This window comes from Nannobrachium achirus, assembly GCF_963921795.1.
Source record: "Nannobrachium achirus genome assembly, chromosome: 14".
In the NCBI taxonomy this organism is placed as follows: Eukaryota; Metazoa; Chordata; class Actinopteri; order Myctophiformes; family Myctophidae; genus Nannobrachium; species Nannobrachium achirus.
Window position 1 is genome coordinate 25526877 of NC_137821.1, and position 14318 is coordinate 25541194.

General features: G+C 41.4%; 1 protein-coding gene across 2 annotated transcripts in view; it reads left to right on the plus strand.

Moving 5' to 3' along the window:
- The first annotated feature begins 10549 nt into the window (after positions 1-10549).
- Positions 10550-14318, plus strand: part of dhx15 (DEAH (Asp-Glu-Ala-His) box helicase 15) — a 68823-nt gene continuing 65054 nt past the window's right edge. The window contains exon 1 of one of the 2 annotated variants that reach the window (XM_080741285.1): positions 10550-10677. In XM_080741285.1, coding sequence (XP_080597411.1) covers positions 10673-10677 — 5 coding nt within the window. In that variant the 5' untranslated portion in view covers positions 10550-10672. Of the gene's footprint in view, positions 10678-10739; positions 10889-14318 lie in introns of those variants that run through there. The other variant, XM_080741284.1, reaches the window with a different exon arrangement.

Below are 14318 nucleotides of genomic sequence, written 5' to 3' on the forward strand. Positions count from 1 at the left end.
AGCCATGGATGCGGTGAGACAGCCCGTGCAGGTCACACAGCAGTATCTGCTGACTCTAATAAGTGTGATCAAAGAGCCACGGGGACTGCCAGGTGTGGGACGGTTTGACACCCCATCAGCTCTGGGGTCCTCCGAAAGAATCAAGGGATGGGGTTGAACCGGGGGCACTGGGAGCCACCGGTTTCCAGGCCAACCACTTGGTGAGGTTAATTACTCTACCAACCAGAGTACCCAGCTAGAGGTGACCTGTAACCATCCCCCCCATGACCCACCCTTCAGTCTGTTCCCTTTGCTTTTTACGCTTACCTGAGTTTTATCATGAGGTGTCTCATGGATGCTCAAGTTCACCAAACCCAGCGGGCTTTGCTCTCTTGGCGATGTGATTTTGAGCGCTGTAGCTTTCCACTCCGGTGCGTGACAGGGCTGTTATTATCTCAGATAAGGTGAATACATTTGGCAAAGTGTGTCAGTCATCTTGTTTCCTACCCATTTCTAGTGAAGGTTATAATTTTGATGCATCATGGATGCTCAATGCATGTTCGCATCATTTATTTTTAGTATATACAGGCACCTGGGTTTAATGACATGGCAACTACTTGACTGCTGCACATTTTTTGATCATACATTTTGCATTGGCCTAAACCCATTGCAGATCCTATGAACCAATGGTTCTCAAAATGGATAACCATTTTACTTTCATGCCACTATTAACAACAAATCAAGGTGGCAGGTTTGTAGCGATACAACATAAAGACACAATGTTGATGCAGAGGTTTGTCTAAAAACTGGTTACATAAGGGAATAAAGTATTAATCAACAGAGCAATATATATTATGAATAGATAAATACAATGGGAGAATGTTTCGGTGAGTATCTAAAATCAGTCATAAATGAGCCTCAAGATAAGTGAAATTGCTAGCATCTCTCCATGGTCTTCTCATCAATTAATTAATCAGGAGAGATCTAGAATTGCCACACTTTAAGGGAATGAGAAAACAAATAAACTAATAAAGTGCACAGGCTATTTGTGGTTTGTATATTTTGAGTGTATGAGATCAACATTTCTTAGCATTCATTCAACAGGACTAAAGCCCTGCTGGCACCACTTTGAGGCTGTGCTGAGCCTTATGCACAACCAGACCTAGTGGTGTGAACTGACCAACGTTGCCATCCCTAGAGCCCCATGCTCTCACAAGTAGGGACACAAAGAAAAGAAAGGAAAATGAAGTGTTATAGAGGCAGAGTGGGGTGGACATAATATAGTACGTCGTTGTCGGGTGAAAACCTTGTATGTCCAAAACCGTTCGTTTTGCATTTATCATTTTAAAAATGATTCAAACTAGTGAAAACAGACGATCTACAAGCACACAACGCCGCGAGGCGTTGTGTGCTTGTAGATCGGCTGTTTTCACTACTTTTGTGCGACGGCCTTGTATGATGAAGCAGGGCTTTACTTTGCGAAAGAACGTACACATTTGAAACTTGGATATACAAGGTTTCCACCCGACAACAACGATAAGTACACTGAAGGAGGCACTGGAGGGAAGGCCATGAGGTCACCAAAATCAGTTGGGTTCATCTTCCAGGAAGCACAAAGGAACCGCAAATTCCACGGACGGACGGACGGACGGACGGACCGACATCGCCATCCCATAAAGAGAACCCTTGAAGCAGGTTTCCACGATGGTGCCGACACTGCCACCTAATAGTCCTTTGTCACTTTTGACCTACCTCGGTAGAGTCCAAGTTTAATGGAGGAAAAATGGATCCGGCAACAACACGGGTCCCTGGGCCCCGCGCTGAGAAGCAAGGCCGTTGAAGTCGCATGATGCTGGAGGTGGGAGAGCTTGTGGATGGATGATAAGCAGAAAGGCCATGCTCGGGGTCAGCACGTAGCACATGGCGAACAGTCAGATCTCTATTAAGATAGGAGATGGTGGGCCAGCGTGATAAGAGCAGACAGGGCCTGGTGATATCAGCGATGGGACGGCACAGCAGCAGAGCACGCCGCTGTCCTCTACCAACATGGGGGTTCGGCCTGAACTAAATGTGTTCACAGTGTTGCTACCGTAGATGAGGTGGCCCGCGGTCAACCTGCTAGAAATGCCTCTGTATTTTCCTTTTTGCAATGACAGCCATTTTGCTCGGTTGCTTTAATGCCGTGGTTCTCGAACGTACTATCATCAATGACCACCAAATTAATGTATTTGGTCGTGGCGAAAATAATGTTGTGCCAGGAACCCCCATAATACAAGATCTGTGTTGTTAAAATGTTTCAAACCATATTAAGATTCTTTGAAAATAGCAGATCTACAACGCATGGCGACAAATTATCCAGAAGGGTTATTTTCAAATAGCCAATGCATATGGGTTAAAGTGGTTAAAGCTTGTAGATCTGCTATTTTTGGAAAAGTTGTGAAAATGTGTGCAAATCTTTGAATATATGTGTTTTTAAAGCAAACATTTGTAACTCATATTTTGCTTTTGGGGGGTCCCTGGAACTAAATACTTTGAGATGGGAGGTCCGTGGCCAAATAAATATAATTTTGGAGGGTCCTTCACATGAAAAAGTTTGAGCACCACTGACAAAGAAACATAGGTTTTTCAAAAAACCTTAGAAGGATTTGAAATATTCAAAGGCTTGCACACATTTTCAAGGTTTTTCATTTAGCAGATCTACAAGCTTGCAGCGCTGTGAGCTTGTATAGGCCTATCTGCTATTTTTCAATAGTTAAAGCTCAAAATAATGCATTTTCCCAGTCTAAATGCATGGGTTAAACCCCCTCCCGCTATGAAGAACATTCATGGGGGGCCCGCAGTGAATCCTTGTACCCAGGGCCCAGAATTTGGTACAACACCCCTACTCATTTACACTGGTGAATGATGACTCAGAGGTTTTCTCTTTTGATGTTTTCATCAGTCCTGACCTTTTAAAGCTACCAAATGCAGGTAACTTTGTCATTTGAACTTGCAGATACAGTCAATATAATATCACTTTAACACAAACTCTGCAAGTAAGCATTGTAGCTTACATTTACTTTCAAAGCACCAGAGAATTTGTGCTGATCACATTTCAGTTTGTTTATGTAAATACATAGAGGCATGTTTTAATGAAAAACTTTATTCAGCAACAAGCTGCTTTAATGTTTACGTCAATACGAGGCCAAAGCATCAGACGGATTGACACACATTTTACCAATAATGTGAAGTAGTTTGTCTTTATTTATACAATGCATTATTAATTGCTTGATTTCAGATCAGTATGTTTGCAGATTGGTGCATTAAACTGAAGCGACGGCAGAGAAACACTTAAATTATTTACAATTATTTACCACAAATCTAAGATTAGCAGAAATAGCCAGAAACGATATATGATGAGCACTATAGAGTGTGGAATGGTACAGTATTGTAGCATACAGAAGGTAGATAACAAATGTTGGACAGGTTTAAAGAAGAAGGTGTAGTTATATACACATTCCACAATGCATGAATGAATAAAATGATTGCTCTTGTTTTGAGTACAAATCAAGTATACTACTTCTCACACAGAGGCTATACTATACCAGTATACATTCACTCATACACTTAGTGCTTCCCTCTCATGGAGGACTACTCAATGTCCCGGTGCCCTATACGACTCCTACTGTAACAATTTGTGGACATGGCCATGACAGGAACCAAAGTTGCCCAAATCCCCTGGGTGTTTGGGATGTTGCTGAATTCACAGTCGTAGTTTAAGTGCAGTCACTACCGAAGTGGCCAAACTGGAGGAAGTGGATAGCATTGTGTAAAAATGTCACTGATATGAAAACCTTGGAGTTTGACCATTAATTGCATTTGGTTTTGTGGGTAGCCTTTCTGGAACAGGGCTGTCCACACTGTGGTCTCCATTTATATGCAGTAATTGTAAGATTGAAACAAGCCCAAAAGCTTTCTTGTGGTGTTTATCCTTTACGTTGACTTTGTACCAGTGAACTGTAATGTCCTGTACCTTTTCCTATGCAAACCTCTAAAAGAATCTTCAATCAATCAGCTACGATGGGGAGGAAGTAAAACATATATTGAATTAAGTTTGCAATTTCCAATATTCAGTACTTTTACTTATACTCCATACATCTCTGAGGAAAATATTGTAATTTTACTCCACTACAATTATTTGAAAACTTTATAGTTACTAGTTACTTTATAGATTTTGATTACCCGTAATTGCTGGACTATAAGCCGCACCTGAATATAAGCCGCACCTGCTACATTTAGAACAAAAAACAAATGTTTACATAAGCCGCACCTGACTATAAGCCGCAGGTGTCCTTCCTGCTTCCTGCTAGAGCGCCCCTGGTGGCCGTTAGCTGTAAAAATCTATATATAAATCCTTGTTAAAGACAATTATAAAACTAACTAACTGGCCGTTAGCTGTAAAAATCTCTATATAAGCCGCACCGTTGTATAAGCCGCAGGGTTCAAAACATGGGGAAAAAGCCGCGGCTTATAGTCCGGCAATTACGGTATTATTACAAAACATACATTAATCACTTCAACCATATATACATTTCGGCCATTTGAAAATAGCCAATGTACAAGCTCACAATGCGTCAAATTTTTTATACATTTGAAAACTTGAAATGGGATATAATGATACCAATACTTTTGTACTTTTACTCACTACTAGTAAGACGCCTCAGGGCGACAAGCCCTAAAGGGCGAGGTCATATCTTGTCATTTGCCATGCCATATCTTGGCCATCTGACCAGGGATGTATATCGGACCAGTTATATATGGAGACCCATGGTACCCATATATGGAGATCCATGTCCTGTATATGGAGATATGCTGTGAGAGCCCAAACATGCGTACTAGGTTATTCGTTATGTGAAAGTCCTATGACGCCTATGACATATGACATCATACATACAATCCATTTAATCTCCATACATGGAGATACCTGTCTGTAGAACCAGCCACACAGATATGGGCTGTCTTGGCCATATATGGATTCTGTTAGTGTGGTATGTGGCCGATGTGGCCTCCATATATGGGCATTCCCATATGAAGCTCTGTTAGATATGGGCTTAAACAACTCACTCACAGCCATTTACAATATGCTTGTGCGCCTATACTGCCAGGAATATTATTAATTTTTCAGAGTCACAGTAGATCTCCCTCATATGCATGACATTTTGGTAGGCTGTAGTCTATATAGTGTACACTAGATGTCGCCAACGATTAAGGTCTCTGGCGATTGCTAGAAGGCCTCAAATTAGCAGCCAGACCATCCACTTAGCATTAGCGTTAGCATGGAACAGCGCGGGACCCATGCACGCCATACGCGCGCTTGATGGTCTAAAAAACTTAGCGACTATGTGCCTTAGATGCGCAATAGACGCACAGACACTTCAAACCGGATCAAAATCCGACGTTTTGATGCTGAGATAGAGCGGAGTTGCTGTAATGGCTTCCAATGTAAAAAAATATGGTTGTTTACTTTGGAGAAACGCTCGATTTCCGGTTTCCGGCGATGACGTCATTTCCATCGCAAAATCATTGCTTAAGCTTATATGTTTTTGCTCTAAAAATGTCAAAAAAAAATACCCAAAAAATCAGAAAATGATCAGAAAGGCGAGGTTTGGCGATCTGGCTGCCTCAGCCCCCCCCAAAATGGCGATTTTTGGCGATTTGGCTGTGAATCAGTTAATATTGATGACATCAGGGAACTCCATATATGGGCATAAAAATAATTCTGTTTGTGTGGTTCCCCTGACATCACAGTGATGTCAGAGCGTGATGTCATAGCGGCAAACCCATTCTATTAGAGTGGTTCCCCTGACATCACAGTGATGTCAAAGCATGATGTCAGAGCGGCAAACCCATTCTGTTAGAGTGGTTCCCCTGACATCACAGTGATGTCAAAGCATGATGTCAGAGCGGCAAACCCATTCTGTTAGAGTGGTTCCCCTGACATCACAGTGATGTCAAAGCATGATGTCAGAGCGGCAAACCCATAGACCATAAAAAGGTGTACACGTCTGTCCAGACAGACGGAGTCAGGATGTGCCGTTTCACATACTAAACTGCGACCTGGTCGCAATCAAAACCTGAACCTCGCTAGGATAAAACATGCTGTTGGGTCAAAGAGACTCCAAACTAAGATAAATCAATCAATCCATATTAGTCTTCGCAGCTTCTCACAGTGTGGCGTGCTACTTACAGAGGGCTGCTGAATGATAAGCCTCATAGCCTCTCTCAGCTATGCTGCATTTTTTACATGATCACATACATACAGCCTTGCCTCTCACTGAATTCCCCTCATCCGACCTCAGGGTCGTAACAAGCTGGAATGCAGAGGACTGACATTCTTGTTGTGCGGAAGAAAACTGAATACATGGTTTCTGAAGAGAGTGAAGCAGAACTGGCAGGTATTCAACTGTGGCTTGGGCAAAATATTTGACGAAACTTTCAGCACCATGGACAGCCACCCTCAAGAGGCCTTAACAAGGGGGGGAGTGTGTGTGTGTGTGTGCGTGCGCGTGCGTGCGTGCGTGCGTGCGTGCGTGTGTTTGCGTGTGCGTGCGTGTGTGTGCGTGCGTGCGTGTGTGTGTGCATGTTTGAGAGAGATAGGCAAATGAGATAATAATCAAGAGACAGACAGAAAGAGAGAGAGGGAACAAGCGATTGTAGGGGGTCTAAGAGATAGAAATAAAAAGTATTAAAAGGGGGCGTAAAGCAAGAGGCATAGAGTTCATTGAGTCTGCCTTCACTTTCAAAAGTGAAAGCAGCCGCCTCACGACAGCCCCTCCCCATGCACCCCCCAGTCTACCAGAGATAAAAATAAACTCCCCAAAGTATCAAATGGGGGTCCCGAGGCCTAGTGCATATTAAACTGGTGGTTGAAATGAAAAAAGGTTGCGATTCCCTGAGTTATGCAACACACAGTTGTTTGCATATAACATTACTTTTGGCTTAATTACTGATATCATAGACATTCCCATTGTATTTAACATCATTATTTCTGTTTCATCAGGCACCAATTCACAATGTTATCAAATGAACTTATTTTCATTTATCACATTCCTCCTCTAGAGAACAAAACTCAATGAACCAATGAAGGAGGTATGTATGGACAGCAAAACACTGCTTCTACTTAATATCATTCTCTATAATGAGAATTATAGTATCATAATGCAGTCTTCTAACTTACGTTCATTTTAAACTAGAGACCAAGTTCCAGTTCCTATGTGCAACAATATAAGTGCATAGTCCTTACTGACACACTGTTTGGCAGAGCCATTTCACACACAATTGGACTGTTATTTAATAGCCTGTGAAAGAGAGACAGATAGAAAAAAGGCTGGTATTTTAAATTATCTTTGAATATCAGAGCATTAATATGGCTTTGTTGTACCGCTGACTTCTCCTTAGCCATCACCATCAATCCCTAGCTATAAGCAATGAGCCATTTGCCATTACGCAGCTTGTTAGCAATGTCCAGGCTGTGTAATTACCTGTGTCAATGGCAATGATTGTCTTCAGTGACAGATTATTCATCACATTATAATCGTAGAGGCTGAAAAGGGGGGTTTAAACCATTCCTAGAGCCTTGAATCATCACTTGCAGTCGTATATTCTCTCTGGTATTCTGTAGACCTGGCCAGATACAGGAAGAGTGGGCACATAAAAATTGTGGGAACCTCAAAGTGCCAATTTCTTCCAAAATGTAAAAAAATTAAATAAAGAATTTGGAAAATAGTCTGAAGCAATGCATGATTTGAACATGCATGGACTGGTACATAAACTTGGTTTATACCAAGACATTGGCCTTAAATGTCAACTATTCAAGCATGTTAAAATATCGTCTGACCACTTTACAAATTCTTTATTTTGGAGAAAATAATAATGAATTTAACATAACACACACTCTTCTGGTTATGGCCAGGCCTACCTTTTAACATTTTCAGATTTCTTTAGCTGTACACCATGATAATGAGTAGCGCCGTAATATCAATGACACAGTCATTATGCCATGCACATAAATACCACAACTAAAATGCAGGCTATAGTCCCACATACATTTGTGGAATATTGATACAAATAACAGACTACTATTCATAAGCATACCATTTGACTTTGATTGGAAATGGTGGTCGTTATGTTGCTCAATTAAATCTCTGGCAAGTCTTGTTTTGTTTTTTCTGCCACAATGATATGTATGTGTATGGTCAACATATTCTCACCTCTAAAGCGTCATACAACCCACAGACGCTCACACTCCCAAGACCTAGTGTAAAAGCAAAACACAACACATACATACATCCTACTGCAGTGAAACTGAAGCAGCGAGGCACAGACGTGTGTCCCAGTGTCTGTGTTGATTATCATCCACCAGTGGTGGAAAAGGTACACACATTTACTTAAGTAAAAAGTATCAATACTGCAATGTAGAAGTAATCTGTTACAAGAAAAGGCCTGAATTCAAAATGTAGGCCTACTTGAGAAAAAGTGTGAAAGTGTTGGCATCAAAAAGTACTTAAAGTACCAAAAGTAAAAATACAAAATGTTTGAAAATAGCAGATCTACAAACTAGCCTATATACCAGCCTATTATAATTTATATCTGCAAAGTAACAAGTAACTAAAGTTTTCAAATAGTGAAGAGCTTTGCAGACAGCTTTTAGGGCTAAAAGTATAATATTTGAATCCGAGATGTAGTGGAGTGGAGTAGAAGTAAAAGTATTTCCAATTTTCAATACTTTTACTTCTACTCCACTACACTACTTGCCTGGTGTTGCCAGCCTCTATCACACACTTCGTTTTGGGAAGAGAGTCTGGGATTTCAGGAAGAGCTTTCATTTCTACGTCATTGCCCCAAACCACGTGCCCCAAGCCTATACAGAAACCACGTGCCCCAAGCATACAACCCTGATTGGCCAACCCTTGAAGCTGGTTGAGGAAATAGAATCTCAATCGATTGGTCTGGGTGCCAGACCGTACTACAACACCACTACCGCCAGGGGGTGGTGTTGTGTTCGGTCTGGTTTAACCAGGCAACTACACTACATCTCTGATCCACCAAAGTACCTATGAGTGTGGATTCCCCATTCCGCCAAATTCCAATGCATTTCAATGGGAAGGGGGCGGTTTCATACCACTATAGAGGATTTCTGCAAACAACAGTCCATTCTCAGTGAAATACATTGGCGGAACGGGGATTCCACTCTCATACAGTAGGTACTTTGGTGTGGCTTCACCCCCAAAACATTTTTTTTGAGCGGTGGTCACAACGCTCCTATACGTGGCCGTGTGTGTGGGTCTGTCTGTCTGTCTGTCTCCGTGTCTGTCTGTCTGTCTGTAGCCTGCAGTAACCTTTTCTGACCACACATGTTAAGGGAGGGGCGCTGTTGCACACACACACACACACACACACACACACACACACACACACAGACAGACAGACAGACAGACAGACAGACAGACAGACAGACAGACAGACAGACAGACAGACAGACAGACAGACAGACAGACAGACAGACAGACAGACAGACAGACAGACAGACAGACAGACAGACAGACAGACAGACAGACAGACAGACAGACAGACACACACACACACACACACACACACACACACACACACACACACACACACACACACACACACACACACACACACCACCGCTCAGTTCACACGAGTGTGATTTTTTTCCTATTGATTAGTCACAACATGGAGACTAGAGTTCAATAATATTTTTTTGTATTTGTCGCATTCCTATGACGAAATAAAATGATTATAGTAAATGTACCCCCATTGATTCTGGATGGGGGTACATTTGCATAGGCCTGGATGGGGACCCAAATAATGCCCTGGAGGGGAGGGGGACCCAAATGCATTTGGGTCAGAATCAATGGGGGTAGATTTATTGACCCTTGACCCTAAATTTACCCCCATTGATTCTCACACAAATGCATTTGGGTCCCCATCCAGGCCCATGTATCTGGGTCCCCATCCAGGCCCATGTATCTGGGTCCCCATCCAGGCCCATGCATTTGGGTCCCCATCCAGAATCAATGGGGGTACATTGATTGATTGAAGACTTTATTAGAAGTTTGCATAGAAAAAGGTACAATTTCATGACGGTACAGTTCACTGGTACAAGGTCAACTGAAAAGCACTTGGCTGATTTACACAGGAAACCATTGAAGTATATATAACACTGAATGACAGACGGATAGAACACAGCATGGACATTTACTATAATCGATTTTTTTTATAATAATTGTCTTAGGAATGCGACAAATACAACAAAGTATCAATGAACTCAAGTCTCCTTGGAGTGACTAATCAATAGAACACAATATATTTTGGGGATGAACTACTCCTTTAAGTACAGTAGGCTACTTAAGTAAATGTACTTAGTTACTTAACACCAGACCCGGCAGACCGCCTGCATCATCATCATCATCATCATCACCACCAGCAGCAGCATCCATCCCCAACCCGTGCGTTCAGGAAGGACCACCACGTACATCAGGATGAGGATCATGTGCCGCACACACCAATAACAACAAAGAGACCGCTCTCACGCACGGCGCGCGACAGAGACGTCTCTCTCTCACATCATCATCACAGCTTCTCCGCAGAGACAGTCGTTTTAGCAACAAGAAGGTTAATAATAATAACGATGAGGTAAGAAGAGCTTCCGGTCGCCATTTTGCCGGTGTAGTGTTTTTTAAGCGGGGTGATGAGAGCATAAACTGCATGGTTATTATTCACACAATCAATCATTGTTTATCTTAACACTCCGGTGGAGAGTCGGATGATCGAACATGTCGAAGCGACATCGATTAGATCTGGGCGACGATCACGCGTCGAATAAAAAGAAATCGTCCTCTGACGGGTATGTAATAATAAAGCTCTCTGGAGTGTTTGTTGTTGTAGCCTAGCTCTGGTTCATATTGCGGCTAGCGAGGTCTCTCTGACGCTGTGCCAGGGACGCGGCTCAGATACAGGACAGGGAATACCACGGCTCGACTTCAGTAAGAAGAAATAAACAAAACTACTTCACTACTCGCCTAAACAATGGCAGTCTTGTGTTGTTGAAAGTCTATTCTCCAGGGTGGGAACTGGGAAGCCTCTCGGCACCCCACCTTCTCTATAAAATACACCTTTTGAGCAGAAAATAAATTATGTCCGCCAGACGGAAATTATTCTGTTTACGCCACAGCGCCCCCTACAGACTATGGTCAATGGTAATACACATTGACGGTGTCTCTAGGGGGCGCTGTGTTGCGGTGTGAAGTAAACAAAATAATTTCCGTCTGACAGACATATTTTATTTTCTGCCCAAAGTTTTTATTTTACAGAGAAGGTGGGGTGCTGATAGGCATGCCACCCGGCAGAATAGACTTTCAGCAACGCAAAACTGCCTTTTGTTTAGGTGAGTAGTGCAGTAGTTTTGTTTATTTTTTGTACTAAAGTCAAGCCCTCGTAGGGCAGTGGAATTGCTTGTCCTGTATCTGAGCCTGCTCCCTGGCAGAGCGTTAGAGACCCAGACACCAGAGCTACTGTAGCCTCTGTTGCTTGCCATGCTAGCTGCAGCTATTACCTGGTACTTTAGAGACAACTGACAAGCCACACACACTGCTGTTTAATGTGAACAATAACTACAGTATTAACAATAAAAACACCCAGTGGTTGTTTCAGTTTTTGAGCATTGCACTTGTTGGGATTGGATTAGCATGCTAGCAGCATTGTGGCCGGCCTACACGTGGCTACATGGTAGCCACAAGGCTAACGATGCTAATATGCATGCAGACAGTATAGTGGAAAAAGTACTCGCATTCTTTACTTAGGTAAAAGTATCTGCAATGTAGAAATACTGTTACACGTAGAAGTCTGGTATTCATAATTTACTTAGGTAAAAGGCATTTAAGTGTTGGTATCAAAATGTACTTAAAGTACCAAAATTAAAAGTACTCATTATGCAGAATATCCCATTTTCAAGATTTCAAATGTATAACAATCTTTTGAAAATAGCAGATCTACAGGCTTATGGTGTCGCATCGCGAGCATGTAGATCTGCTATTTTCAAATGGCCAAAATGTAGGCCTATATAGGGCTGAAGTGGTTAATATATGTTTTGTAATAAAAATCTAATTAGTAATATGTGTTGAAATGTAATGTAATGGAGTTAAAGTACAATTTTTGGATCGGAGATGTAGTGGAGTAAAAGTATTGGAAATTGGACGTGCTCCAGTAAAGTACAAATACCTCAAAAATACTACTTTAATAAAGTACTTGAATAAATGTACTTAGTGACTTTCCACCACCGCAGTCTCTTGTGTTATTCAAGTTATTCAGCAAAATCTCAAACATAATTTACGGGTGGAAAAACTGCTGTGTTTTTAAAGTAGTTCCTTCCTTAATCTAGTCCAGTGTTTCTCAAATGGGGTTACGCGGAGGTACTGCAGGGGGTACTCAGAGAAAATGCCCCCAAAAAAGAAAAATAGAAGTAGACCTATAAATCACTGTTATGTTTAATGATGACACTTGGACAAACGTGAGCCTGATCATTTCTAACCCAAATTATGGTACCAGGCAACTGGGATGTGTTTGAATGTAACTTATTGACATGAAAACTGGACTGAAATGATATGGCCACGGTGTTGAAAATAAATCTGTTCAGGAGGCACCATTTGAAACTCTCACCCCCTCTCTTATTTGTGATGGTTTTAATTGCAGTTTCATAAGGAAAACATTTTTGTCGGGTAAAGGGGGTACTTGGATTAAAAAATCTGGGAAAGGGGGTACTCAAGCCAAAAAAGATTGAGAAACACTAGTCTAGCAACAAGCTAAACTAGTTAATGTCAGATTGCTGTGACGTCTGACTGTTTTTAACCAATTAGAAGAATACTGGAATGGCTGTCTTTGACCAATATAAATTGTGTAATATCACAGTCGTTGACCAATCAGAATGCTGGAATGGCTGCTTTTGACCAATCACAATGCTTGGCCGTGGACTACCCCATTGCAGGTTATGGAAAACAACATTTTGCCCAAAATGTAATTTAATAGTTTTTTTCTATATTGAACACCATCAGAGCCAAGAGGGAGTGGTTGTACGTTTATGTAAAGTCTAGGAATAAATAAGACTCTTTTTGACTGTCAAACGTTTGTTAAACTGATCCCAAATATAATGTGACACTACACAAGACAACCTTTCTCATCAGTTCTCTGAACCAGTCCCTAGGGCTGGGTGCAATAGCCGCCATACTGCGGTTGTGTAATGCATACCGCGGTGTTGAGTTGATAACCGCCATTATATCGCGTTTATTTTTTTATTCACATGCATTTCTATTAAAAAATATATCATTCAAAACAACCTTTTTAGGGAGAACGCAATACCGTCGGTAAACAGTGAATTATTACCGCGATAACTGAAAATCCATACCACCACTGCCCTACCTGTCCCCTATGCAATTACCTGACCTTAACACCGAACCTATCATATTTTCTATTAAAAGTTTGAATAGATTTGAAAGTGCATTTATTCCTAATTTCCTATAGCTACACCCGAATTTAGGCTGTTTGTGCAGTAAGTAAGTAGGTCGGAGAGTCTTATTGTTCGTATCAGCCGCGAACAGTGCATGGTAGGAACAATGCTGCTGGTTCAGTATCCAGGCTCAGATGTCACGTTCATTGATTGTATGTTTTAGCATGAAACCAGGATTAGACTTAGTGTCGAAATTGTATAGTCGCATATAGCCTACTACATTGTTACTTTAAAATTAACTTTATTTTGCCCTCTTCTTTGTCACATCATCAAGGAAGTTCTTATAACATCATGGCTTCCCTGTGAATACGACCTTGAGTATAAATGGAAGTTTAAAAAAGTTAAAAAAGAATAGTCACACCATGAGTAATAACTACAAAAGAAATGGGAACTTATTTCCTTAAACCTACTGGCATCGTTCACAAGAAATTTGCGGCTGATCAGTTTGTCTGCAGCTAGACTAGACACACGCATAGGGCTGTCGCAATTATTCAACATAATCGTGATTATATTTCATAATCGTCATAATCGTTTCCATGTAGAAAAACGTTCATATATTTAAAAAAAAAAAATCAAAAATAGTGGAAATAGCAGATCTACAAGCTCGATGCGACGTGTTGTGAGCTTGTAGATCAGCTATTTCCACTATCAATGTTCTTTTTTAAGTATAAAGTAGTCCATTTTTGTTTATTTAGGTTATATGTCATATCTGCCTTGTGCAACTTCAAAGCCTACAAGCCAAACAGAAATGTAATTGTCAACAACAAAAACACAA